Source organism: Miniopterus schreibersii (genome assembly GCF_964146895.1).
Source record: "Miniopterus schreibersii genome assembly, chromosome: 13".
NCBI lineage: Eukaryota > Metazoa > Chordata > Mammalia > Chiroptera > Miniopteridae > Miniopterus > Miniopterus schreibersii.
This window is the reverse complement of record NC_138113.1, coordinates 35446150-35472379: the sequence shown is the minus strand read 5'-3', so window position 1 is coordinate 35472379 and position 26230 is coordinate 35446150. Positions and strand designations below refer to the sequence as shown.

The 26230-nt window shown below is 36.8% G+C and overlaps 1 protein-coding gene across 1 annotated transcript; it reads left to right on the top strand.

Moving 5' to 3' along the window:
* Positions 1–536: 536 nt before the first annotated feature.
* On the top strand, positions 537–25558 carry RAB1A (RAB1A, member RAS oncogene family). Its single transcript, XM_081156227.1, has 6 exons — positions 537–914; positions 14984–15056; positions 18123–18218; positions 23082–23177; positions 24355–24486; positions 24738–25558. The coding sequence occupies exons 1-6, from the start codon at positions 892–894 to the stop codon at positions 24933–24935; spliced, it is 618 nt and encodes a 205-aa protein (XP_081012353.1). The 5' UTR covers positions 537–891; the 3' UTR covers positions 24936–25558.
* Positions 25559–26230: the final 672 nt, after the last annotated feature.

The window sequence follows — 26230 nt, the reverse complement described above, 5'->3', positions numbered from 1 at the left end:
GATCGTGCCTGTGGGGTTACGTGAGGAAGGAAACTGAAAGAGCCGCTTCGTGTGTTCCAGAGACGCGAAGTTTTCAGCAGAAGCCCGCCGCCCCCCGTTTCGCCCTCAGAGCGGACATCTCGACACCAGCCTGAAGGCTGCAGCAGCAAAGGCGCGAGGGAGTCAGGAGCGGCCGGAAACGGCCTCCAGCCCTTCCCGCCCCGCCTCCGCGCTCCAACAGTCCTCGGGGTTCTGACCCCTCTCCCTTCCCAACGTCGTCCCCAGATTCCCCCCACCCCCATCCTCCGCTCTCCGCCCGCACCGCCTCCTGCCCCGCCCCTCCCCTGTAGGGCGCTGACTCTCGGGGCTGCCACGTCTCACTGATGACATCACCAGGGCCGCTCGGTCTCAGCCAATCCGCTAGGGGGAGTCCGAGCGAGGTCGTAGCCAGCGAGTCAGCGGGGAGGGGAGCAGGGAGGGGCGGAGGGGGCGGTGGGAGAGTGGGGAATGGGGCGGGAGACAGCCCCTCAAGTACGCATGCACCAGACGCGCGGGGCTTGGCGGGAAGGTGAGTCCTGGTTTCTGCGCCGCACCGTCAGTCCCCAGCGCCCGCAGACGAGCTAGCAACACTCTTTCCCGGCATGCCACGCGGTGCGGCCGCCCTCTGGGCTATGTAAAGGCCCTCTGTCTCAGGCATTCCTATTTCCTGGTTCGCCGGCGGCCATTTTGGGTGGAAGCGATAGCTGAGTGGCGGCGGCTGCTGATTGTGTTCTAAGGGGACGGAGTGGGGGAAGACGTTTGTTCTCCCGGAACAGCCTATCTCATTCCTCTCCGATTACCCGTGGCGCGGAGAGTCAGGGCGGCGGCTGCAGCAGCAAGGGCGGCGGTGGCGGCGGCGGCAGCTGCAGTGACATGTCCAGCATGAATCCCGAATAGTGAGTGCAGGAGAGCACCGGACGGCTGGGTCCGCGGGCCAGCTTGGGAAGGATTAAAGGGGGCGAGGAGGGCTGGGGAGGGGGTTGGGGTCTCGGCCGGGGTGAGGTGAGGGTGATGGGGCAGGAGGAGAGGCTGGCGGCCGGGAGTCGGGCCCCATTGTCTGACGGAGGAGGGGCTGCCTCGGGGAGGGGTCGGGTCGGAGGGGCGAGCTGCCCGGGCCCGGACCGGCTGAGGGTGGAGGCCTGAGTGTCGGGCGGTGCGGAGGAACAGTCTGCTGGGAGGGGTGGGGCGTTTGGGAGTCGGTGGTAGGGCGGTGGGAAGGGGCAACTTCTCGTGGAGACAGTGACTTTTGAAGGACTTGTGTTTAAGGGGAGCAGATAGGGTGGGAGAGCTCTCGTGGAGGGCACTGTCATACCCTGCGCCCGCACTCTGCGGAGCTGTCAGAAGCATCTGGGTGGAGACCAGTTTACTTGTAAATCTTGAGCTTGTTGGCTCTGTTGTCTTCCACCCTCTCCGCCAGGTTGCAGGCAATACTGGTGTTTTTCAGGACTGCGTGGGATTAAGGGAAATAAGTAGATGGTGAGAAGCGACTTAAAATTTTTAGTTGTCTTTTTTAGTTATTTCCTGGAGTTCTTTAAGAACTCGCCAGGCCCACCGCCTTCGTACAAAGCCTAGGCATTTGTGATAATTTTTTTTTTTTTTAGAGGACACTAAAAGTCATATTGTATTGTGTAGGTCAAGGGAAAAAAAAGACTAAATCTTAGGAACATTTTTCTGATATTACCAAACTGAAGGAAGACTTTGCTGTCAAGTTGAAAAGAGAAACGAATGGGCCCTATGATAGATCTGTAGGGTTTGGATTACCTACTTGAATGTTTGCAGATAGGGAATGAGGTTCCATGACGTGTCATGAAAAGTTAATGCATTTCTTTTTCTTGCTTACTCAAGAAGTCACCACAGCAGATGTGACACACTTGGCACTTTTTCTAGGAACTGGTGTTCACTTTCTTTGGGAAGACTTTGTTTGGGCTCTCTTAATGGCCCTTTAAAAAATCCTTCTACAGTTTGCATATATAAATTAATAATTGGGGGAGATTTAATTGGTTTTCTTCTTCAGTGTTGGAAGGCTTTGGGGGACAGGGTGAATTTTTTTTTTTTAAAGCAAAAATCAGTATTTGTTCTAACAGTTGAGTTTATTTGCTGCTTTGCTCAATTAAACATTTTCCCTACAAGGTCCACCCATCAGTTTAGCTGACTGTCATGTGTGTGTCACATGGCTCTTGCAAAATGCATCTGACTTCAAGTTTTGTAATAATTGTGGTTTAATGCTGAAATGTTCCCTTTTTGTACTAAACAGAAGCCATAGTATTTTATTAAAATTTTATAAACTTTTTAAGAAGTTGAGGATAGTGTTCTCATAGTGCCATATTTGCTATGTGGGCAGTTTTTACATTTCTTTACGTAGGGCTCCAAGGACAAAGTTTGTTTTGCATAGTTGGGCAGAGTTGAACTTGAGGTTAGTAGTTTTCTTGGCAACAATAAAGTACATGGAGTTGCCACTCTCTGGAGGTTTGTAAACCTCTTTTGCTCAGGAAATTTCTTGTATTTCCTACATATATTTAGTACTGTAAATAGATTCTGAAGATTAGTAGAACAGAACCACGATATATTACTTAGCCTCTGAATTTGTTTCTCCTTTTTTAAAGTAAGATAGTAGTCATTATTCATATCAGGGTAGTTGGAGGTTCAAGTGTATTGTAAAAGAATTCGGAAGACTAAGAGCACACTAGGTGATGTACATCATTATCATGTAAGATATTCTAGTAGTGCTAGGATTTAGGCATGTAATCCTTACTCTCAAGGAGCTAATAATGGAATATAGAAAATATCAGTAGGTAACAGCAAATTCCAGGTGTGCACCATGGATTGGAACAACAAAATTTCAAAGGAAGGTAGAGGGTTGTTGTTGGCTAGTTGGGTTCAGGAAGGCTTTATAGAAAAGAGACCTTAATTAGGGAATTATTAGCTATCATTTGGAGAAGCAGAGGGAGTGAGGAGGATTTTTCAAGGGAGTTAGAAGGAAGAAGAATAAATGGCAAGGATAGTAATTCTTCAGTAAATACAGTGCCAAATTATCCTTCCTTTGTGTTCTCTGGACTAGTGACCTCAACAGAACCAAACCCAGAAATCAAGTTTATATTTTTTCTGGCATCAAGTATGCCAGTACCTGGCCTACTGTATTTATATTCTGTATTGTGTCTAGTCAAATAATCTAGGAGTTTTGAGAAAACCTTTGGAAAAGCATTAGTGGAAATTACTTGAGGTGAGAAGGAGTGATTGATATTTTATAATGGAAGGTCATAAGGGCAACTAGCAAGCAGATTTTTAGCAATCTGCCTTCAGCAGTTTCTTTTGTCTTCAGTGAAATTTGTTATAAAAGGTATTAGAGAAAAAATGTCATATAGAGAAAAAAAAGGAAAGAAATTCTTAGTTTTATCACCCCCACACAGGTCCCTTTAATACTTTGTTCTAAACTTTAAAGTCTTATGTTTTCTTAAATTAAGATTTGTATTAGTTGACATAAGATTACCTGTTATAGTTTTATTACTGAGTGCTTTTATAATCTTTAAGTTGTAAGCTTTTGGTTTTGGAGTGAGGAGAATAAAAAATATGTCAGTCACTGTTTAAATTTTAAGCTGTCTCTGACTTCATGTTATGTTTCTGATTTGGGAAAATTGACAAGCCAGGGTTATCTTTATGGTAGAAATTAAGGGTAATGACTGACTCACTTGAATTTCAAGTACAAACAAAAGCAAAAGGCAACTGGAAGTGGTATCTGAACAGTGGAAAAGTAGGTGGAAAGTGTCAGAGCTTTTTTTTTTGAGACCCGAAGAAAGATTTTGATTTCCTGAGCTAGGTAAGTGAAGCAGGCAGTGATTATTTCAACATATGAGTTAAGAAATACTTAACATTATTCTCATACCAGAAACATTTTTCCTAATCTGTTAGCTTCTAGTGGGCTTTTTAATGTCAAGAAAATCATTTTGCCTGCTTCATCTATAAGGACTGTGTTAATAATAAAGTGTGTTTACCTATCAGGAATATACCAATTAATTGCATTCAAAGAACAATAATAGTCTACTTGGCTCAACTGTGGTTCTTTAATGCAGAAAATTTTTTAGAGTAGTTACTCTGTTTTTAGTTTTCTTTATTTGTTTGCTTTTTAAAATCATGGTTCTAGATGATATTGAGATCATGGCTCAAGATTTAATCAGTCTTTCAAACTTTGCTCTTCTGTCGTGGTAGAACTCAAGAAACATTTGACTTTTTTTTTTTTTTTTTTTTTGCCAGCACTGTGCTTTGATTAAATCTGTCTTTTAACTTAAGGATTTGGAAGTAAAAGCAGATTAATTAGGTATCTTATCTACCTGATCAGTATATCTTTACTGGCTTTCATATAATTTTTAGTTAGGATTTTATTAGAAAAGAAGCTGAAAATCAGCTAAAAGTAAGTTGTCTTTGTTGTTTATCTTGATGACTTTTTGGTGGTGGTGATAGAAGTTTGAAAAATTCAGAAAAGTTTAGAGAAGGAAAATAACCAGTATTTTCACTATTAATATGATTTCTTAACGTCTGTAGAGAATCAATATATGCAATTCTTTGAGTAATGTAAGTTTCCATTAACTATATAGAATCTCCACAAAATGCATCGTAAGAGTTTTGTGTCAATGGATGATCTTGTAGGATCATTTAAACATAACTGAAATTTTGCAATTAGAATTTCTATTCTTTTCATCATAATTAAGTTAAAATGAGAGATGTTGAGTTTCTTACATATTCCAGCAAATAAATAATTTAAAGCTTTAAAAAATATCTTAAAGATGGATAAACTTAAGAATCAAGTGTTCTCTTGCCAACTATTTAGTTGGCTTTTAAAGAGAATTTTGCTTTCTGAGTAATTTTATTTCAGTGTTTTTTAATTCTAGAAGCAATCTTAGTAATTTACCTATGAGCTAACATCTTGTTATATTCACATCCTACTAGCAATCCTTGGGCTGTGTATGTGTCTCTTTGGCAACTTTTGACTACATATATGATAATTTTACTAATTGCAGTTGTTAAGTTTTGTTTTTGATTGTTAAGAATAGCTTCCTTTTCCTAATGTTATCTATTCTTTTCTCTTTCCTAATATATGAAAATGTTTAGGGTTAAATAAAATGCTTTTTAAGATTTTGAGATTTTTAAAGATTTGCTAAAAAATACTTTCAGTGTTTTAAGATGAAGAGAAACCAAACGTGGGTGTAGGATGCCAGTGCATGAGATATTTTAGATGTGTAGCTTATCAGTTTTTACCACTCTCTGAACTACATTTTGGAGTTTTGAGATTTAGGCAAAATGCCCACACTTTTAAAAAAAATCTTACAGGGAGAGGGAGAGGTCAAGACTATTCCACTGTTTTCCTGTAGAGGGTGGGGTTGAGATTGCTTATTTGATGTCTGAAATAGAATTTAAGGGAAAAAATCTAGGGCTTGGCTTTTCTGTGGAACCACCCTGTGAGTGTTTCAGATTATAAAAGGGTAATGGTGGAATATTTAGGAAAGAAAAGTAGTCCTAAAGCCTTAAGAAGCCTGAGAACAAGTGTTTGTTGGTTTGTTGACTAACTTAAACATGTGAGGAAGTAAGGGACAAAGAAGTAGGAAATGGAAGTTTTCCTTGGTACTTTTGTGACTTGTTGGCTCAGTTGGTCAGAACACCCTGCTTTATTCAATCCAAGGTTGTGTTAGGTTCCAGTTAAGTTTACTCTGTTCCATGTTTGTAGATTCCTAATTATGACAAAGTGTGAATGTCTTTGCTCACAAGGGGAACCAGTCTTTGGAAACATTTTAAAATAATAATAGCTAGTGTTTAATTAGTGCTTAAGCTTGGCTAGGGTCTGTACCTTAGATTGTGAGCTGTACAAATAAATTTAGTGAATTATATAATTGAAGCTTTCCAAGAACAGTGATGTTTTTAACTTGTCTGAATGTATTTCCTTTGAGTAACAATAGAAGGTAAGTGGGATTATTCTTTGTCCTTTCCATTCTGCCTGTAGATGTTTTCTAGTAACTTGATTTAGGACAGTAGTTATTCTTAACGCATTTATGGTCATGTACCCTTAGGAGCATTTGTGAACCCTGTGGACCTGCTGCCTATGTGCATACATACTCTTAATATTTTTCATAAAGTTGTAACCTATTCTCACTGCCTGAGCTTATTCATGAATCTCAAGTTAAGAATGCCTGATTTAGGAGACTGAAAACAGAAAAGAGAATTTACTACCACTCTTTTGAAATGTGGAAACCTGAGAGTGACAAGAGTTTAACTTTAAATCTGGTATCCTGAAGTAATTAGTTTTAAAATGTGAGACTTGTTTGGGCATGGCTTGATTTTGATGATCTAGTCTGTGCTTCTCTTCCTTTCCTTTTTTTTTTAATGCTTAATTACTTTTCTGTTCCTTACTAAGTTACTAATATATGAAGTGTTTCTAGGAGTCTTGAAAGAAAGGCACACTGAGTTCACTGAGCATTAGCTTTCACATTAAGAACAATAGGTCATCTCTAGTGTGTCTTTACTACTTTAAAGTCCATATGGTTGTAGTTAGGATAAATGCCTAGCCAAGTGTAATATAGTCTTAGGTGGATTAGATGGAACTTATAAAAATAGTTAAGTAGCTAGATTTATAAAAGGGTATTTGAAACAACTTTGTGAAATATGCATCATGGTAGATTGGTGGCTAGTACCTGTCCTCATGAATAGCATTTGTGTTCATTACTTACTAAAGCTAATGAAGTCTGAACTCCAAAATTTACTATGTTCTTCAGAGCTGAGCTAACTTATTTACTAACACAGATGTTCTAAGTTAACTTTTTTTAAAAATATGTTTTTATTGATTTTAGGGAGAGAGAGAACATCTATGTGAGAGAGGAGCATCGATTGGCACGCCCCCTACTGGGGATTGAGCCAGCAACCCAGGCATGTGCCCTGACCGGGAATCAAACCAGGGATCTCTCGGTGCATGGGCCGTATAGGCCAGGGCTGTTCTAAGTTAATTTAAGCTGTGAATCACACTTTTTTTATATTTGGTCAAGTCCTACATGCTAGTTCATAGATGTTCTGATTTGTGCTGATAGGTTTTATACATAGGACTTAACATATTTACTGACATTTTTGTCATCTCAGTATATAAAATATGTCATTGATAAAATGTGGTGTGATAAAAAGAATATACCATTTGGAGTTATAAACCCTAGGTTTAAGTTCAGGCTGCCACTTAACTTCATACAAGTCATTTATGCCTTTGAGCCTGTTTCTTTATCTATAAAATATGATTAGTTTCATCTCAGTTCTGATTCTCAAGAGTAGTATAGTGCTATACAGACATTATTCGACATGTGCATTCTAGTAAGGGATGTTAGAATATGTGTAAATAGCAGGTGGTTTTCAATTTTAAATTTTTTCTTGCACATTTAATCATTATACATTTACCTCTGTGCTTGTCTGCTGTAACAGTTTTTCTAGTACAACTTTTAAAATCTTCCAATGAATGTATATGTGTACATACATACATACATACATATATATGTGTTCACACACATGACTAATTTCACCTTGAAAGAAAGCTTGATAAAGAAAACAGCCAGCCCTTCCTTTCTCTGTGGTCATTTAAGAGTATGCTAAGATTGAGGGGGTTTTCTTTTTTTTTTTTCTCATCATCCTCACCTGGGATATTTTTTCCATTGATTTTAGAGTGTGTGGAAGGGAGCAGGGGGAGGGGGAGAGAGAGAAACATCAATGTGGGAGAGCCACATCAATTGGTTGCCTTCCACACATGCCCTGAATGGGGCAGGGAACCTGCAACCCAGTACGTGCCCTTGACCAGAAATTGAATCCTAGACCCTTTGGTGTGAGGGTCGATGCTCTCACTACTGAGCTACGCTGGCCAGGGCTGTTTTTGTTTTTTAATTATGAAATATAAACTCTGCTCCTAGGTGCTTGCTAATTAGTTACGATGACTCATGCTCAAACAGGCATAATCAATATGACAGTATTAGCACAAATTGAGTCTTGTGATACTTTTAAAGAATTAGGATGGCAGGATAGCCAGTGCAAAAGATTTGGAGAAGGGGCCTGTGATTTCTGTTTTTTTAAACAAAGTTTTAGTTATGTTTGATTTAGCTGGAAAGAAATAGAGCACTGAGGAAGACTCTCCAGAGCCCTTGATACTAGCTAGTTCTGGGATGACGTCAACAACTAACAATTTGAGTTTCCATCACCAGCCAGAAAATTATGTATGTACGTTACTTCCCTTAATTCTGTGAAGAGATAGTGCCCTAGTTTTACCGATGAGGAAAAAGAGGCAGAGAAGAGTTAAGTGGCTTGCCCAACGGCATTCCAAGTAAACAGCAGAATTGGAATTTTAACTAAAGGGTCTGTGAATTCACAGTCCAGATATGCTGTTTCTAGTTTTACTATGTGTACTTAACTCCTGAGAATTCAACATTTAAGCCAGCTAATTAGGCAACTAACATTTTTGTGGTCAATTATTTTTAAAATTCATGATTAGAGAGGTCTTTTTAAAATGTTAAAAAGGGTTTGTGAGTTACATATTATGAGTGGACCTTTGACTTTCTCCTTTATATCTTGTTTTGGGTTGATATTTAAAACTTCTTTAGGTTTGAAGTTAATTATTGTATCTATTTTCAGTTTTTCTATCATGATTATCCTTAAGTATGTATACTTGGGGCCTTAGAAGTCATGGTTGTCTTTTCTATGAGTAAAGCAAGTGAAGCAGAGAACTGCCTTTCTCTTGCTGGAGAGGACATACTTGCTGCAGACCATGCTACTATAGTGTTCCTAGGTTTTGGGAGTTGTGACTGCTATGATCATAGTACTAGTTGGTAATTTTTTAAACTTTTAGATTATACTGGTAAGTTGTGATACTTTGTCATCCATCTTCTGAACAGAAGATTTGGATAAATTGCTTTAAAGTTTTTGTCCATAGCTCTTAAAGTTTTTCAAGTTACCTTGTGGTTGGATAGAGGAAGGAAAATTAATAGTAATGCCAGTTTTTATGCTCTTATAATGTGCCAGGCACTGTGCTAGAGGTTTTAGAGGCATTATTTCTAATCCTGACAAGAAAAGCCTAATTGGGTCGTGGAGGGTGCTAATAGAATCTTTTTACAGATGAGGAAATTGGTGAGTATCTTGCCTCAATTATAGCTAGTATGCTATGGTACTTGAATTCAAATGCAGGTCTTTCCAGCTCTAAAACCTATGCAGGCTTTGAAAGGTAAAGAGGTAGAGAACATTTACACCTCTTCCTTGGCATGTTTCTCAGCAAATATTTGTTATAGAGGCTGTAAGACCATCTACTGGTTTGTCTTTTTGCATGACTTGCTACTTCCTTCAGCACTAACAATATTGCCCTCATTTGGAGAATTCCAGTTTTGAATTTTTGGAGCACTGTTCTAAACAGCTAAAATGGAACCTGGAGAATTAATCTGTTGTCTCCAAATATCAAAGAAACACATGTTGTTTTAGGGGTTGATTATGGGAATAGTTTTTTAAAAATTGCTTGGCTATTTCCTTAAATTTAGTAATTGATTATTTTGACTATTTATTTTGATTAACAGGTTGCTTTTGCTGAAGGTTTATTTATTTTTAATCACAAAACAAATATGTGCTCTATAAAATTCAAACATTATAGAAGCGCATGAAGTAACTAGTTGTTACCGCTCTTCCCCAGCCTTATGGTCAATTTTGAGTTGTTTTCTGTGGAGCATAAAGTGAATAAAAAAGAAAAGTTGATGTTAGAAACAATTATTGCAGTTTTTATTAGTCATTCCATGCCCCAAAGGCTAATAAAATAATGTGTAGTTTAATAGTGAATTAAAGTTTACTTGGCTTCTATACATTAATATAATGATTTTGTTTTAAATTTGATATGTAAAGTTAGTTTTAGGCTGTTTTCAAGTATGATATTTATAAAAGGTAAAGTAACATGATTCCTATCATGCAGGTGAATTAGTTCTAGATGAAAGAGAACAAATTTAGTTTCCATTGAACTTTTTAAAATAGCAGGCCTTTTTAAAGGTATACTTATAGATGTTATTGGACAATTTTTATTTCGGGGCCACTGTTTGATTAAAAACTACTAGACATTGTAGTGCTCTTCTGTTTTACTTTAGTCTTCTCTTTTTTGGTGTATGTTTTCAAAGGGTGGAATGTTGCAAGTTGTGTTAATATCAGTCAACTTTCTCTTGTAAAATATTCACTGATCTGTGAACTATGTCTAATAATACAAATTTTCATAAAATGAAAACATTTAATCCAAAAGATTATAGTTGTGGCTATATTGGGAATGTGCCAGTGCTATCTGTTTACAACCTTGACCTACTCTACCTACTTAGAAATCATTTGTGTTATGGCAGGTAAGCTGAATGAACTTGCAAGGGTGTTAAGTCATTGAACAAACCTTTCAATTAAAAAATTTGTTCCTCTCCTTGCCTGGCCGGGCGTAGCTCAGCGGTTAAGCATGGACCTAGGATCCAGGTGATCGGGGTTCGATTGCTGGTCAGGGCACATGCCTGGGTTGCGGGCTCGATCAATGACTCTCTCATCATTGATGTTTCTATCTCTCTCTCTCCCTCTCTCTTCCTTGATATTAAATTAATAAAGATATATTTAAAAAAAAATTTGTTCCTCTCCTCAACATCTTTTTTGGTTATAAAAGTAATACAGGCTTACTGCAGACTGTTAAAAAAGGTGTAAAGAAAAAAAACAGTTGTAATACTATAATTTAGAAGTGTCCATTTTTTTAAATCTTTTGTTGTGTGTGCACAATTTTTTAAAAACAAATATGGGTTAGACTAAAATGTTCTATAATCTTTTCACATAACAGTGTTTCACATAACTGTCTCTTTTGAGATTTTCGAATTTCCAGTAATATTTTAGATTCAGAAAGCAGCAGATTTATTCCCTACTTCATATTTTATGTGTACAGTTTGGTAACTTCATGAAAAGGAAAGCATTTTACCTAAATAGAATTTTGAACCAAAGTCTGTTTTAGTAATTTTTTAAAAATCAGTAAACACCTTAGGATATGTTTATTGATTTGAGAGAGAGTAAGAAACATCGATGTGAGAGAGAAACACATAGTTGTCTCCTGCATGCACCCTATTGGGGACTGAACCCAGCAACACTGGCTGGTGATGTTCCCTTTGATCACTTAGTTAAGGTTGCATCTGTCAGGTTTCTCCCATTATGAAGTTACTATTTTTTTCTTTCCATGCTCTGTTAAAAAGCAATCATTAGGAATCTACACTAGGAAAGAGAAATAATAAGCTCCATCTCTTGGAGGAGTGTTTAAAAAATTTGTGAGCAAATATTAAAACCACCACAGTAATAAATATTTTGCGGGACTAATTTGAGGGCATTCAAATAACTTGTTTCTTCTTAAAGTTTCATCCACCACGAATTTTAGTATTCATTGGTGGATCTTGCCTGTAGTTGTTATTGTGATGATCTGCTGGTGATTTTCTATTTCGCCCATTCCTTCTACATGTATTATTTGGAATCCTCCTGTAAGGAAGATTTGTGTCTTCTTTCTCATTTGTTTAATCATTTCTACCCATATGGACTCATGGATATCTATTTTATTGTTCTGGTTATAATCCCGTATGTGGTTGTTTACTTTGTGGTTCATATTGCTCTGCTTTGGTGGACACTAACTACTGAGCACACAGGCTAGGGCCCATATCCTTTTAACATGCCATGTTCCCATCCATTTTTTTCCTCTAGAATTTTGCCCCAAATGTTAATCAAGGATGGCCATAGATATTTATTAGCTATATCTCACAATGAAAGAGGCTGATTAAAAATGCAAAATTAAAATGTCCTCTGATCTCTTAGCACATGCTTTGTAAAATGCACAGTGCTAGATTTAGGATACACAGATGAATAAGTCAGTTTACCTTCACACTCACAGAGAGATATGTCAAACATAAGAGTGGGGGAAATAGATTCCAGATTATTTAGGGGGATAGAGTATGAAGGGTTATAGCAAATTAGGCATGAAAAAGACGAGAGGAAGTTCTTATTTGGGAGCAGTGGGTAGGATTTACTAGAATAATCCATGAGAATGATGATTACAGTTATAACTATAGATTTCTGATTTAGCAAGCTTATATTGTAGATTGAAAACATAATCCAAGTTCTTAGGGAATAAAGGAAAAATACAGTCTTACCATTTGTGATAGTATTCTTGAATCTTTGTACCAAAATTCTGACCTTGTGCTTTCTGACTTTAGATTTGCATATTGTCTTATCAACATATTTCTTGGTTCTGTTCTGTAAATTATAGTTACAGAAATATCTTTAAGCAATCTTAAATCTGAATTCTCTTGAACATTCAGTATATTAATAGTTTAGAAATAAGTTACTACAGTAGTAGGTTATTTAAAATGTCCCAGTGCATGTAACATTCTCTGGGTGTGTATATTCAATAATGGAGAGAAGTTTGTGAGTTTGACTTTGCCATTCTCCATGTCTCATCATGTTAGTAGAGCTGATGATGGTATGGGAGAGAACAAAATACAGTTGACCCTTGAACCAATGGGGAGGTTAGGGGCTCCTACCCAGGCACAGTATAAAACCTGCATATAACTTAAGTTGATCTTCCTCATATGCAGATTCCCAGCTGCGATTGAAAACACTGTTGACCCATGGACAACGTGAATTTTAAAAATCCGTGAAAATGGATTGAACATGCGCAGTTCAAACCCATCTTAACTGTAGTCTTTTTTTTTTTTTTTAAATATATCTTTATTGATTTCAGAGAGAGGAAAGGAGAGAGAGACAGACAGACAGAAACATCAGTGATGAGAGAGTCATTGGGGATTGAGCCCGCAACCCGGGCATGTGCCGTGACCGGGAATCGAACCCCGATCCCCTGGATCCTAGGTCGATGCTCAACTGCTGAGTCACGCCCGGCCGGGCTGTAGTCTTGTTTAGCAATGATTATCTCATTGTAGAGAAGAGAACTCTTCATATTATTTATAATGGCTGTGAACCTTATAGTGTCAGAAACTTACAAAAACTCATAAATTAGTGTTTGAAATAACACATTTTAAAAGAATGTGATCATCGAAAAAGGTGATTTTAAAAAATTGACAATTAACCCCCACCCCCAAAACCTGTAGGGAATTTTTATGAGTTTATTTGAGCCAAGCAGATAACATATGCTGGATAGCAAGATCTCATATGTTCCCGATTATTATTTCCTTGAAATCATAATGTAATTTGTAACAGTTAGGAAGCATTCATGTTTTTTCCAGCCTTATGATTACTCTGAAATAGAGAAATTCATCTTTAAGGTAATGAATGCTACCTTAGGCAACATTTGTGGCCCAATGTTGTCCTTTATTGTACAACTGATTCAGGGGATGTTTATTGAATGTCTACTGGATGCTCAGGGAGATTGGTAAAGTCATAGCATCTGTTGTGTTGAAATTTCTGTTAAAAACTAAGTGTAGCAGTATCAATGGTGCGATTATTTTTGCTAACAAATGTAAATTCTTAACATGTACTTACTCATTGCTAATGTTCAGTGTTTAGCATTCTTAAGAATTTAGTCAAATTAAATTGGAGGAAGCTATTAATAGTGCTAAAGTCAGTCAGGAATTGTACTGCTTAATAAAAGTTGTATGGTATTATGTATCAGTCATTTATTAAGGGTAAATTTTTACAATCATTATCTTCCCCCCTTTTTCATTAGGATGTCAAACTGGAAAGGCTGTTGTTTAGTTCATCCAGTGCTTCAATCCCGTTCTTAATGTCTTGTTTAAAAGCTTATTTCCTTCTATGACCTTTATTTTGCTGCTGACTAGAGCACTTTGGATTTCCCCCACTTTCCTTGAGATATAACTAGGGACAATAAGTGTACTATGTTAACTTGGTATAACCAAAAACGTTTTAAGTAATACTTATCACTATATACCTGGGTAATGATGAGTATTCACAAAGATAATAACTGCTCAAAGTTTTACATCTTGCTAACATGCAAATACAATAATTGAAATCTAAATTTAAATTGTGAGTGATACTTGGATTTCACCTTATGTAAGTAGCATTTATAAAAAGAAATCACAGAACAAAATTGAAACTCATGTCTATCTTCTAATAAACTGTAAATTCTGGATTATTTTTATTCTTTTGAAATTGCTTAAAAGAACATATAGAACTCGTCAAAATTAGGAAGGATCTGTGAGGGATTCCTTTGGAGACCATGGCCAGATAGTCTGTTGTCTTCAGGTCCATAAAGGAATCCCCTGGGAATGGTCTTTGAGTCAGGCCTGGCAGTGGTCAATGTATATAAACAGAGCCTAGCTTTCAGTGTTTTCTGAAGAAGGCTTTAATACAAGCTTAGAATGTTGGTCAAGTTGTGTACTTTCATAAACAACCTTTGATTTTATCACATCTTCAGTTTAAAATATTTATAATACAGGGTTACCAGAAGTTACGTGATCCTTTTTTTTTAAAGGGAGAGCTTCCAGGTGGATGCTAGGAAAGGATCATAAAAGACCCTTGGAAGATTGCTATGAAATAATGATTTGATCTTGGAATTAGGAGGAAAGATTTGTTTCATTGGCGAGAACAATGGAAAGTTAACTCTCTGTATTCTAATACTGCAGAGGGAGTGGGATTTATCTAGCATGGTTTCTTGGGCTCTCCAAGAATGCATATCACTTTTGTTTCCTTTCTTTCTTTCCTTGGAAGTAGTTCACTGATCTGAGAGATCACTGTTGGCATTGCTTATCTTACTTTTACATAATTCTGTCCTGTGTAGTGATTCATCAAAAGAGCTTCTGCTGTTGGTTGCAGTTTTGGCTTCTGTTAAGCTAGTCATGGGCTTTTCAAGAGCTGTAGTCTTCTTCTATGAGCTGTTTATTATTATTGCTATGTTTTTTGTTGTTGCAGAATTTACAATACAATATGCTTTTTATTAATGTGATTTTTTCCCCCTTTGCAGTGATTATTTATTCAAGTTGCTTCTGATTGGAGACTCTGGAGTTGGAAAGTCTTGCCTCCTTCTTAGGTTTGCAGTAAGTTGAAATTGAAATGCCTTTAAAGAAATTAATGCTGTGTATGTTTTCTAGGTAGACAAAAGATTAAATAGTGTTATTCACAATAAATTAACTCTCCCAGAATTTATTAATTAAAGTCTCCAACTATACACCCCTAGTTATACCTTGGAGTCTTAAATAAAAGAAATGCCATTGCTCTTAAAAGAAATTCAGCAAAGTGTGGTTATAAAGTCAGAGCAATAGTCTTGGTGTAGAGGTCAAACAATATTTCATTCTGACATAGGTAGTGAGGTAAGGGGAACATAGTTGGCCTGTGTTGAAAGTGACTTGATGGAAAACAAATTTTCAAGTAAAAGGTTAGTAGAATAAAAAGAAAAGGCAGGTCCTGGTCAAACTTTTTTAGCAATGGTATAGTGTTCTATATGCTGAACTTTATAAGCAGATAAATGACTTTCAACCTAATGAATTCACAGTCTTCTTTGTAGTGTGTATCAATTGCCTTCAAATTTAGCATGTTTTCTTTCTCACAATCTAGATCATTGGTTTTCAGAGTGTGGACTAAACACGACTGGGGATTATCAAGACCCTTTCAGTGGGTCGTCCATGAGATCAAAACTGTTACTCTAATAATACTAAGCTGGTAGTATTAAAGACATTTGCCCTAATGATGCAAAAGCAATGGTAGGGTAAAATTGCTGGTGTGTTAACACACCGTATCAAGGCAGTGCTAAGCTCTAAACTGTACTCAAAGTCACTGTATTTAGCTCTGTTTACCCACGGGGGGTGGGGTGGGGGGGACGACCATTTTTACTTAAGAGTGTCTTTGATGAAACAGTAAAAGTGATTGTTTTAAAAATCTTGTTCCTTGAGTATTTTTAAAATACCATGTTGTGAAGAAATGTGGAATATGCATAAAACACTTTTACTATTTATTAAAGTGTGCTGGTCTAGTTTTCTCAAGGAAAAGAAAAGCAAAATTATTTTTTTTATTTGAAAGAACAACTAATAGACAAACTATAGTTACGTGGAATTGGGTATTGGCAGACATTTTCTGAGGTGAACTGAGATTGTCATTTCAAGCTTTCAAAGGAAAATTAGAATTTTAGAAAACTTATAATTCACCACTGCAAGCTTGGCACCATCTCAAATACTAAATATGACTTTTCTGGTAAGATGAATGATATTAATGAATGTCATTTAAAAATTATTTCATTGTATATCATAGTTAAAAATGAAATTATGGAAGTCATGGAATAACATAGGTGATTCTTTACTAACAAAAAATTAGGAAAGAAAATATTTTTAAATTTGATTGTATTAAAATTAATGTCAAGCATATAAAAATGTTAGAAGACAAATGGTACTAGCAAAACTAATATGAGGAAGGGATGATATTCTCAATACATGAAGTTCACTTATACGTTAACAAGGAAAGGATGTTTGTCCTAATAGAAATATGGGCAAATACATGAGTGGGCAGTTCACAAAAGAATACAGATTGCCAGTGAATATGAACAAATGTTCAATTTCATTTGTAATTAAAGGTTTAAAATTAGATTTTACTTAATTCTTATTAAATTGGCAAATATTAAAATTAAGAATATTTCCTAGTATTAAATCAGCAATTCTATGTAGGTGGGAAGAACTGGTATCTCTTGATGAATCTGGCTATATACCTGAGAATTTTGTGTTTCAAAGAAAATCCTCTCGAGATGCCTGTTGATCTAAGTTACAGGTTTTCAGTATACTACTTACACAGTAAAATCACCCGGAAGTATTTATAAAAATACTGATTTCCGGATCCCCAAAATAGAGATGAGGTACAAAAGCTGTTATAAAGAAATGTTTAAAAAAATTAAAAATCCAGTTCCTTGTTCTCACTAGCCACTGTATTAACTAGTTCATCTTATAGACCCTTTCCATCATCAAAGAAAGTTCTGTTTGATAGTGCTTCTCTTAATAGATTTAGGTTTGATTAGATTTAGGCTCATTTCTGTTGTCAGAACACTTAGGCGGTGCTTGGTGCTTGCTAAGATTTTCAGTGAGTTTAGGTGGTGATAGCTTGATCTCCCCATTCATATATCTTTCAGCAGACATTAAGAGTTGGTTCCATTCTGAGTAAAATGTCATAACAGATACTTGAGAAAAACAGGTATAATTTTTAAAGTTTAACATTGGGTTAAACATTGTTCACATAAAAGCTTGTACACAAATGTTCATAGCAGCATTATTCTTCATAGCCAAAAAGTAGAAACAACCCAGATATCCACCAACTGATGAGTGGATAAACAAATGTGGTATATCCATACAGTGTATATTATTCAGCCATAAAAAGGAATGAAGTTGAAGTACTGATACATGCTATAACATGGGTAAACCTGGAAAACTTCATGCTGAGTTAAAGAGGCCAGACATAAAAGGCCACATATTGTGTGATTCCATTCATATGAAATGTCCAGAATAGGCGAATCCATAAATACATAAAGTTAGATTAGTGGTTTCGGAGAGTGACTGCTACTGGGTACAGGGTTTCATCACAGGATGATGAAAATGTTTTAGAGTTAAATAATGGATGATGGTTGCACAACCATGTGAACATACTAAACAAAACTACTGAATTGTACCCTTTAAAAGGGTAAATTTTATATTATGAGAATTTGAGAAAGTTAAAACTATGAAATAAAATTGAATTCTAAAAAAATCCAGAAGAGGAGAGTGACATGGTCATTACTTTGTGGTGAGTAAATTGGATTTGGGGGTAGGGGATAGCTAGAGTTTCACTGATTGGCAATTAGTAAAATTATTCATAATCATTGAAAATATAAAACCTTTTCCTATATAATGTGTGTAAAGGATTTGCCAAGAAATGTGTGAAAAAAATTAAAGAATAGCTATTGAACAAAATCTTAAGAAAAAACTAGTTAAATAGTGCTTTGTAATCAAAACATGAACTAAGTACTGGAGCAAGATGGAGTGGTTGTTCTCAACATGTTATGCCTTATCAACTTTGTATATAAAAGTTAACATTATTTTCTTATTTATTCTATTGAACATTAATTTTAACATTAACTTTTTCCCCTTCAGGATGATACGTATACAGAAAGCTACATCAGCACTATTGGTGTGGATTTCAAAATAAGAACTATAGAGTTAGATGGGAAAACAATCAAGCTTCAAATAGTAAGTAATTTTTGGGCCAGAAGGTTTTTCTGAAATTATTTTGGTAAATTTAGAATGTATTATTTATTTTTAATATTTAACAAAATTAAACTATCTTAAGGATTATGTATTTATGACAGAGTGGTAGAATAAGAATTGTTCAGATTAAAAGTGGTTTCTCTAAGATTACCTTCTTCATTGAATTTCTATTCATAAAGCAGAGAAATACATGTTTTAATTAAACTTGGTCCTAGTTCTTTTTCTTGTGCTTTTATCAGTGGGGTCTAATTTGAACTTTACCTTGTCTTATAGCAAAAGTATATTGAGCATTTTCTTTATGTCTTTTACTGTGCTGAATACTGTGGAACCTGAAAAGAAACCTAGGGAGATGTTCTTCATATGTAGTTTGAGTACAGTTGACCCTTGAACAATGCAAGTTTTAACGGTCTAGGTCCACATATACATGCCATTTTTCCTTTTGACCTATGCAGTTTATTTGAGCCATGCAGTTCAAACCCAGATTGTTCAAGGTCGTCTGGTGGTTGGGAATCCACATGTGTGGAGGGCAAACTTAAGTTATATGGAATTTTCAGCTGGGCTGATGGTTGGCACCCCTGACTTCTGCATTATTTAAGGGTCCATTGTATTTATTTCTGTTGTATTTATTAGATAGTATGTACCAACTCTTAAAAACAGAATTTTATTGGAAAGGAACTTAGCTTTTCTAACATGTTTTACAGCTCAGAAATTGGGTGCTGATTTAATTACTTGCCTACAGTTCCTAGCAGAACCAAGTGACCTATAGCTCTGTCTTCAATATTGTGTGTCCCTGTGCCATCCTAGCCCCCTAATCTAGCCTTATAACCCCAACCCCAGATTAAAAATAGGCAATTGCAGTAGTTTAATTATCACTTTAATATGGGTCTGGGACTACAAGTGTGGTCTTTAAGATGATTACTCTCTGGGTATCTTTTAGAGCTGGCTATTAGTAGGAGGTACCATAGAAAACCAGTGACTGTTCTTTTCATGGGATTGATAATGCACTGAATCGGGAGTTCTGGATTTAGAGTGAGAAAATTTGGATTTGTTATTTTCATTCTGGTATTTACTAGTTAAGAGAGACATGGTCTGAAGCTGTCCACTGGGTGTGCTGGCTCTGGGGCCTTCCAGGAGGTGCAGGCCACTGTCTATGTTCTGCCCAGGTCTACCCGGCCGGCATGAGCTACAAAGTGATCTGCAGGTGACTGCTACTTGTGTTGGGCTTAGAGGTGCCCAGGAGAGACCCAGCTGTGAACCAAGGCTGCTGCCATTGATGCAGGGCCTTGGGCCTCTTAGAAGTATGAAGCATGCTGAAGCCAGATGCTGCTTGTTTGAGATTTTAGGAAAGCCTGAAGCATGAGCCAAGACAGGCCATTCCTATGTAAAAACCACTGGAAACAGCTTAGGAGGGCCTGCAAGTTGGGTGACTCTGGATGTCACGGAGTCATTGGGGCCGGGGAGACAGTGATAGGTTGATGGTGACTCAGATATCACCTGTCTGCCAGCTCTGTGCAGGGAGAGCTAAGAAAAGGAACAATGGCCTCTGCTAGCACTTCTGTCTGGGAGAAAGCTGCCCCTCCAGCTCTCACTCTGATGCCAGGCAATTCATTTCCTCCTTGTATGTCCCTGGTACCTTTCAAGCAGTTGTCCCACTACTGGAGCTCAGAGGGAGTGAGTCCGAGTAAGTCTGTGCTTGAGCCCTTTAATAGGAACTGCGTGGGACTCCAGCAGCTCTCCATTTCACTCAGCCACAACATTGCTGTTTTTTACAGCCAGAAGTTATGGGGACTTCTCTTCCTGGCACTGGAACCCTGGGCTGGGGGGGCCTGGTGTGGGGCTGGGACCCCTCGCTCCTCAGGGGGGAATCTAGGCAACCAATGTATCCCTCCTCATTTTTCTCTGCAACACATGGGTGTGGGACTAGCCCAGTCTTTGCTGCATCTCCTGCCAGTCTCCATGTGGCTGCTTCTTTATATTCTTAGTTGTAAGATTTCTATTCAGCTATATTTCAGGTGGTTCTGAATGATGTTTTTTCTGTAGTTTAGTTGTAATTTTGGTGATGTTGTGGGAGGATGTGAGCACTGCCCAGCCTGCTCTTTGGATTGATCTTATCACAACCTCTATATTTGAAGTCAGTGTTTCCTTTCTGGAAGCATGTTTTCAGAATCTTTTACAATTTGATTACTCTCGTGTTTTATGTCTTTTGTTAAAATGTGATTCCTGAAATCAAATACGATATATATAGTTCAGCCAGTGTGGACTATATGAGGTAAATCCTCTCAATTTAGACTCTGAATTTCTTTTTTTCCCCTCTTGGATTCAGGGACTCATGGCCTTTTCTCATTGTTAATCCATTCAAGGATAGAAAACAAGGACCAGAATTAACTGCATTTGCTATCTCAGTTGAATCATCTTCTAGTTTGGATCTTATGGCTTTGGGTTTGTAATTTTTTTTATGAAGTCTTATACTTCGTGACTATTGTTTTTAAATCTGAGTGCTAGGTTTTACTTTTAAACCCATTACATTTCATCTTGTTAGGCTTCAATTATCTTTCCAAGTTTTCTAGGTCTTTCAAAATTATTGTGTTGATCTATATTTTAATTATCCTTTCAGCTTTTCCTTTTCAAGTGTGCCATTTGGGTCTTTATCAGAGTTAGTGATTACAAAACATTTTGCAGGGCAGGTACGGAGTCCAGACCCACAGCATGAAAGCATCCTTCAGTGATTGTTTGTTCATTAATGAAGCATTTATGGAAATGCTTACATTATACTAGGCACTCGAGAGATTCGAGGTTATAGAGATAAATAATTAACATAGCCTCATAGGAGATTCCATTTCAGTGGGAGAGAGAAACATGGGAAAGTCAGTTACCCTGTGATTATGAGCGGTAACGAGGATTATATACAAAGGGTGATCAGTTATAGAAGAAGATACTGTTAGGATGTGGAGTCAGTAGTTTTCAGAGTGGCAGGGAGATATCAGAAATTTTATTCTTTGGATGCCATTGCTTAGCTACAATTCTTTGTTAACATTTATTTATAAATAATTTCTTCCTTTTCTTGTGCTGTCTTTGTGCAAGGGGTTGGTGGGTGGAGAAGAGAAGGGAGAACTTGCTTCTGTATATAATCCTCATTACCCCTCACAGAGTAACTGGTTTTCTCATGTTTGTCTCTCCCACTGAAATGAGATATCCTGTGAACACTATATTTCATTCATCTCTATAACCTTGAATCTGAGTGCCTGGTGTAGTGTAAGCATTTCCATAATACTGAGCAGCTTCTATAGTCAGGCACTTTGCTTAGGCGTTTTACAAACATTAGCCCATTTAAACCCATTTAGCAATTCTATAAGGTGAGTGACATCTAGGATTTATAGATGAGGAAACTGTTAGGTGACTGTCCCTAGTGTTAAATAACCAAGAACCTAGATTTGATGTTTTGAAGTCAGATTGGCTTGACTCCAAAGCTCATGCTTCTCCAAGGATATCCTGAAAGACTTTGATACTCTTTACTGATACAGATCTAAAGTCTTCTGGGCTCTCAGGCCAGTACTTTGAACAAAAAAGGTAATGAAGCTGTTGTGACTTGTTTGTTTTAGATTAATGGTGGTAACTTTATTTGCTTCATCAGTTTTTTCCCTGGAGTATATTAAATTACAGACATTTTACTCCAAACATACTGTTTTTGTATGTAACCATTATCATATTTTACAAAATGGACACTAAAGCCTCAATATTATCTAATATCCAGTCTGTATTCACATTTCCCCAAAATTTCAACTTGTTTTTAACAGCTCTGTGTCTGCTGGAAAAGGAAGTGATTTCACTGAGTGCTCCTGAACCAGGTTTTTTTTTGTTTTTAATTTTGCCATTTAAAACGTTAGAGGGGATCAATGTCAGTGTCACAGATATACTCCAGAACTTTGTAATTCCCTCCCCATAAAGGCTATTGCATCTTGATCTTCACTTGTCTTAAGCTTCAAGTCCTTTTATTTTTACAGTAACCATTCTGTTATTTTCCCATCAATCAAGATGTTACATTTTACCAGTTGGGTAGGTAGCTATTCTAATTATACAAATTTTTTTTGAGGCCATTGTCTAAGAGCAATTTAAAACAAAATTCTCATTGCCCTTTTTAAAACCAAGGCTTTTAAAATCTAACAATTGAGTTTCCCTCCAGTTTTTTTTAAACCCACAATTTTAATGTAGTAATTTAAATGAGCATTTGTTTTTGGTGTTTAAGCGTAAGTGGTTAAAGTGTGGCAAGTTGCTCTTAAAATGAATTTTATGGAAGTATTTTTAATCATCTTCCTTACATTGTTTTCCCTAGGATTAAGATAATACTTTCCAGAGGTGGTTAAAGTGCTATCTTGACTGGTAATTATCTTAATTAGATCCTTTCAGTGCTTTCCATGATGCTAAAACATGGTAGCAAATGTTATTCTTGTGTGTGAGTGTACTGTGTTAAAGGGGTGTTAGGCCAAGTAGCCTTCCTAATCAAGACAGTCTGTTTCTATAATCATACTGAATGTCTTATACGGTGCTAAGGGCTGTGTGGAATATGAAAAGTATGACATAGTTCCTAATCTCAAAGAGCTGGTAATATTGGTAGCATTGGTAGCATTACCACAAGCTAAATTGTAGGCACTACCTTCTTTTCTGGGCCTTCAGGTATTTGGCAGTTACCATGCAATTTATTAGTGTGGGCACTGAGGGCTAATATTTCCATATCAAATCCTGGTCATTTCCCTAACCATATAAATGAAACTGTTCTCCCTCCTCCTGCCCTTTTCCCCAACTCTGTCTTAATGGAATTGTTTGGATTTCTTGGTTATTTTATAATAGTGGGACACAGCAGGCCAAGAAAGATTTCGAACAATCACCTCCAGTTATTACAGAGGAGCCCATGGCATCATAGTTGTGTATGATGTGACAGATCAGGTAAGTTCCAGGAGGAAATTGTGTTACAGTGACCAAGTAGGAAGTAACTATTTGATAAATAGCCATCCATATTATTTACATGGCCAAAAACTTGGTCCACTTCCAAATAAGTGAATCAAATAAACATTATTTGGGTACCTAATGAATTGGTCAACCAAAATTTCATATTATTTTCCTTAAGTAAATAGAAAATTTAGTAATTAGTTTTACATTTGCTTTCAAGGGACTCTGGTTATATTTATTATCAACTAAATAAAACTGATCATTCTAGCAAGAGTTTATAGGGAATTGTGGGTTATTGGTTTATCTAAAGTATTAACAAATTTGCCCGGTAGTTAGACATGTCAGAATTGCCAAAAGCAAGATTATGGGTCTCTGCCCATGGAGCATGTGGTTCAGAAGTAGGATGAGCTAGAGGGAGATTTTAGGGGAGGACAAAGAATATCCGGAGATTAGCTTTTGAGAGAAGGTGGAGGAGGGTAGGGATAGTGTGAAGAAGGTGGTCCAAGGACCATAACTATTGTTTTGATTAGAAAATGTCAGGGTTCTTTTTTTTCCTATTAAAGAATAAAGTAAATGTTTAGAACTTATTTTTCTTGTAGCAATGTTAAATCTCACCTCAACTACGATGTAGCTAATTAGGAGATAACTGGAATCATAAGACCTTAGATTCAGTGCCATGAGAAGTTATTGGGTGAGTGATATAACAGGAGGAAAAAAATCATACTAATTTCAGATCTCATGTCATTACCATGAAATATTTTAAAATAAAAAATTTCTTAATATGAGGTAAAGAAAATAAGCACCTTTACTTTGGACCCATTTAATAATTTGTCTTTAGTAGTAAGTGTTATCTATTCATAAACCAGAATCAAATTTCAATTTATATATATCAAATTTGCTTGAGTTATAGTCTGATACTGAGCTTTCTCTGTCAGATAAAATATTTTTATCCTCAAGCCTTCAAATTCTGATTTCTTATTTATTTAGATATGGGTAGTTATTTTAATATTAAATCAGTTTACTTCTTAGCCAGCACTATAATTATTATTTTGTAGCTAGAGTTGCTTCATTAATTCTTAGGTCAAGAAAAACACTTCTTTATCAGTTATTTCATTAGAGCAGTTGTTATAGAGCAGAACCATATTATCATCCTGAAAAATGTCTGTCTTCTTAGGAGTCCTTCAATAATGTTAAACAATGGCTGCAGGAAATAGATCGCTATGCCAGTGAAAACGTCAACAAGTTGTTGGTAGGGAACAAGTGTGACCTGACCACAAAGAAAGTAGTAGACTACACAACAGCAAAGGTATGTTTAAAGTTTGATTTTCAACGGAATTTGAAGGTGTTGAATTTGAATTATGTATGGATGTGGAGTCATACAATGATCACAGCCTTTTGCTTTTAAAATGTGCACTAGAGTACTTTGAAATGACAATTTTTGTATGGCTTCTGTTTGGATTCAGTAAACTTGGTCTTTCCTCACTGCCCATTTTAGATAGAAGTGCACTAAAAGTGAAGATTTTTTCCAGTGTTAATTGTGCCCTGTTATTCTCTTAGGAATTTGCTGATTCCCTTGGAATTCCATTTTTGGAAACCAGTGCTAAGAACGCAACGAATGTAGAACAGTCTTTCATGACAATGGCAGCTGAGATTAAAAAGCGAATGGGTCCTGGAGCAACAGCTGGTGGTGCAGAGAAGTCCAATGTTAAAATTCAGAGCACTCCGGTCAAGCAGTCAGGTGGAGGTTGCTGCTAAAATTTGCCTCCGTCTTTTTCTCACAGCAATGAATTTGCAATCTGAACCCAAGTGAAAAAACAAAATTGCCTGAATTGTACTGTATGTAGCTGCACTACAACAGATTCTTACCGTCTCCACAAAGGTCAGAGATTGTACATGGTCAATACTGACTTTTTTTTTATTCCCTTGACTCAAGACAGCTAACTTCATTTTCAGAACTGTTTTAAACCTTTGTGTGCTGGTTTATAAAATAATGTGTGTAATCCTTGTTGCTTTCCTGATACCAGACTGTTTCCCGTGGTTGGTTAGAATATATTTTGTTTTGATGTTTATATTGGCATGTTTAGATGTCAGGTTTAGTCTTCTGAAGATGAAGTTCAGCCATTTTGTATCAAACAGCACAACCAGTGTCTGTCACTTTCCATGCATAAAGTTTAGTGAGATGTTATATGTAAGATCTGATTTGCTAGTTCTTCCTTGTAGAGTTATAAACGGAAAGATTACACTATCTGATTACTAGTTTCTTCATACTCTGCATATAATTTGTGGCTGCAGAATATTGTAATTTGTTGCACACTATGTAACAAAACAACTGAAGATATGTTTAATAAATATTGTACTTATTGGAAGTAATATCCAACCGTATGGTGATAAGTATTGTTTTAATTCTTATGGTTAAAGGGAAATAGAGCCTTGCATTATTCTTAAAACATCCATTTGTGTGTGCAACCAGGGCATTGTAGACCTACCTACCTTAGAGCAGCATCCAATATGCTTTCCAGACAATATACCCAATAAATGACCTAGGGAAGCTTTGTGCTGGGTAGGGATTTAATCAAGTTTAGTGGTTCAGGGAGATTAAGTGGTATGGAAAACAAGTTTAGGATGTATGCCATCTAGCCTATAATCTCTGATCCTTTTCTAAAACCATCTGAAATGGCTTCATTGATCAATACTTTATTCTTTTGTGTGGTAAAGGTGGAAAGCATCACCTTTCCTAACTGGCAGATGATCAGACTGACTAACGCATGTGCTGATATTTCTTCCATGCTCTGAGTCAGATGTCGAGCGACTGTTGTATCCTCCACAATGGTGTAACTTAGGGTGGAGGAGAGGTAAAGCATTAATGTAGAAAGCAGGAAAATTTTACTATTTGATTGCCCTAATTTTAGAAATTATATCCCTAAAAATGAACTGAAAACATGAACGCTGGGTGGGAATGATAAATGAGAGAAATATATTTATTTCAGTGGAATTTTGCACATGTGAAAATTTTGTTAAAGATTCTAGGGTTTGTTTTTATTGCGGGAAAC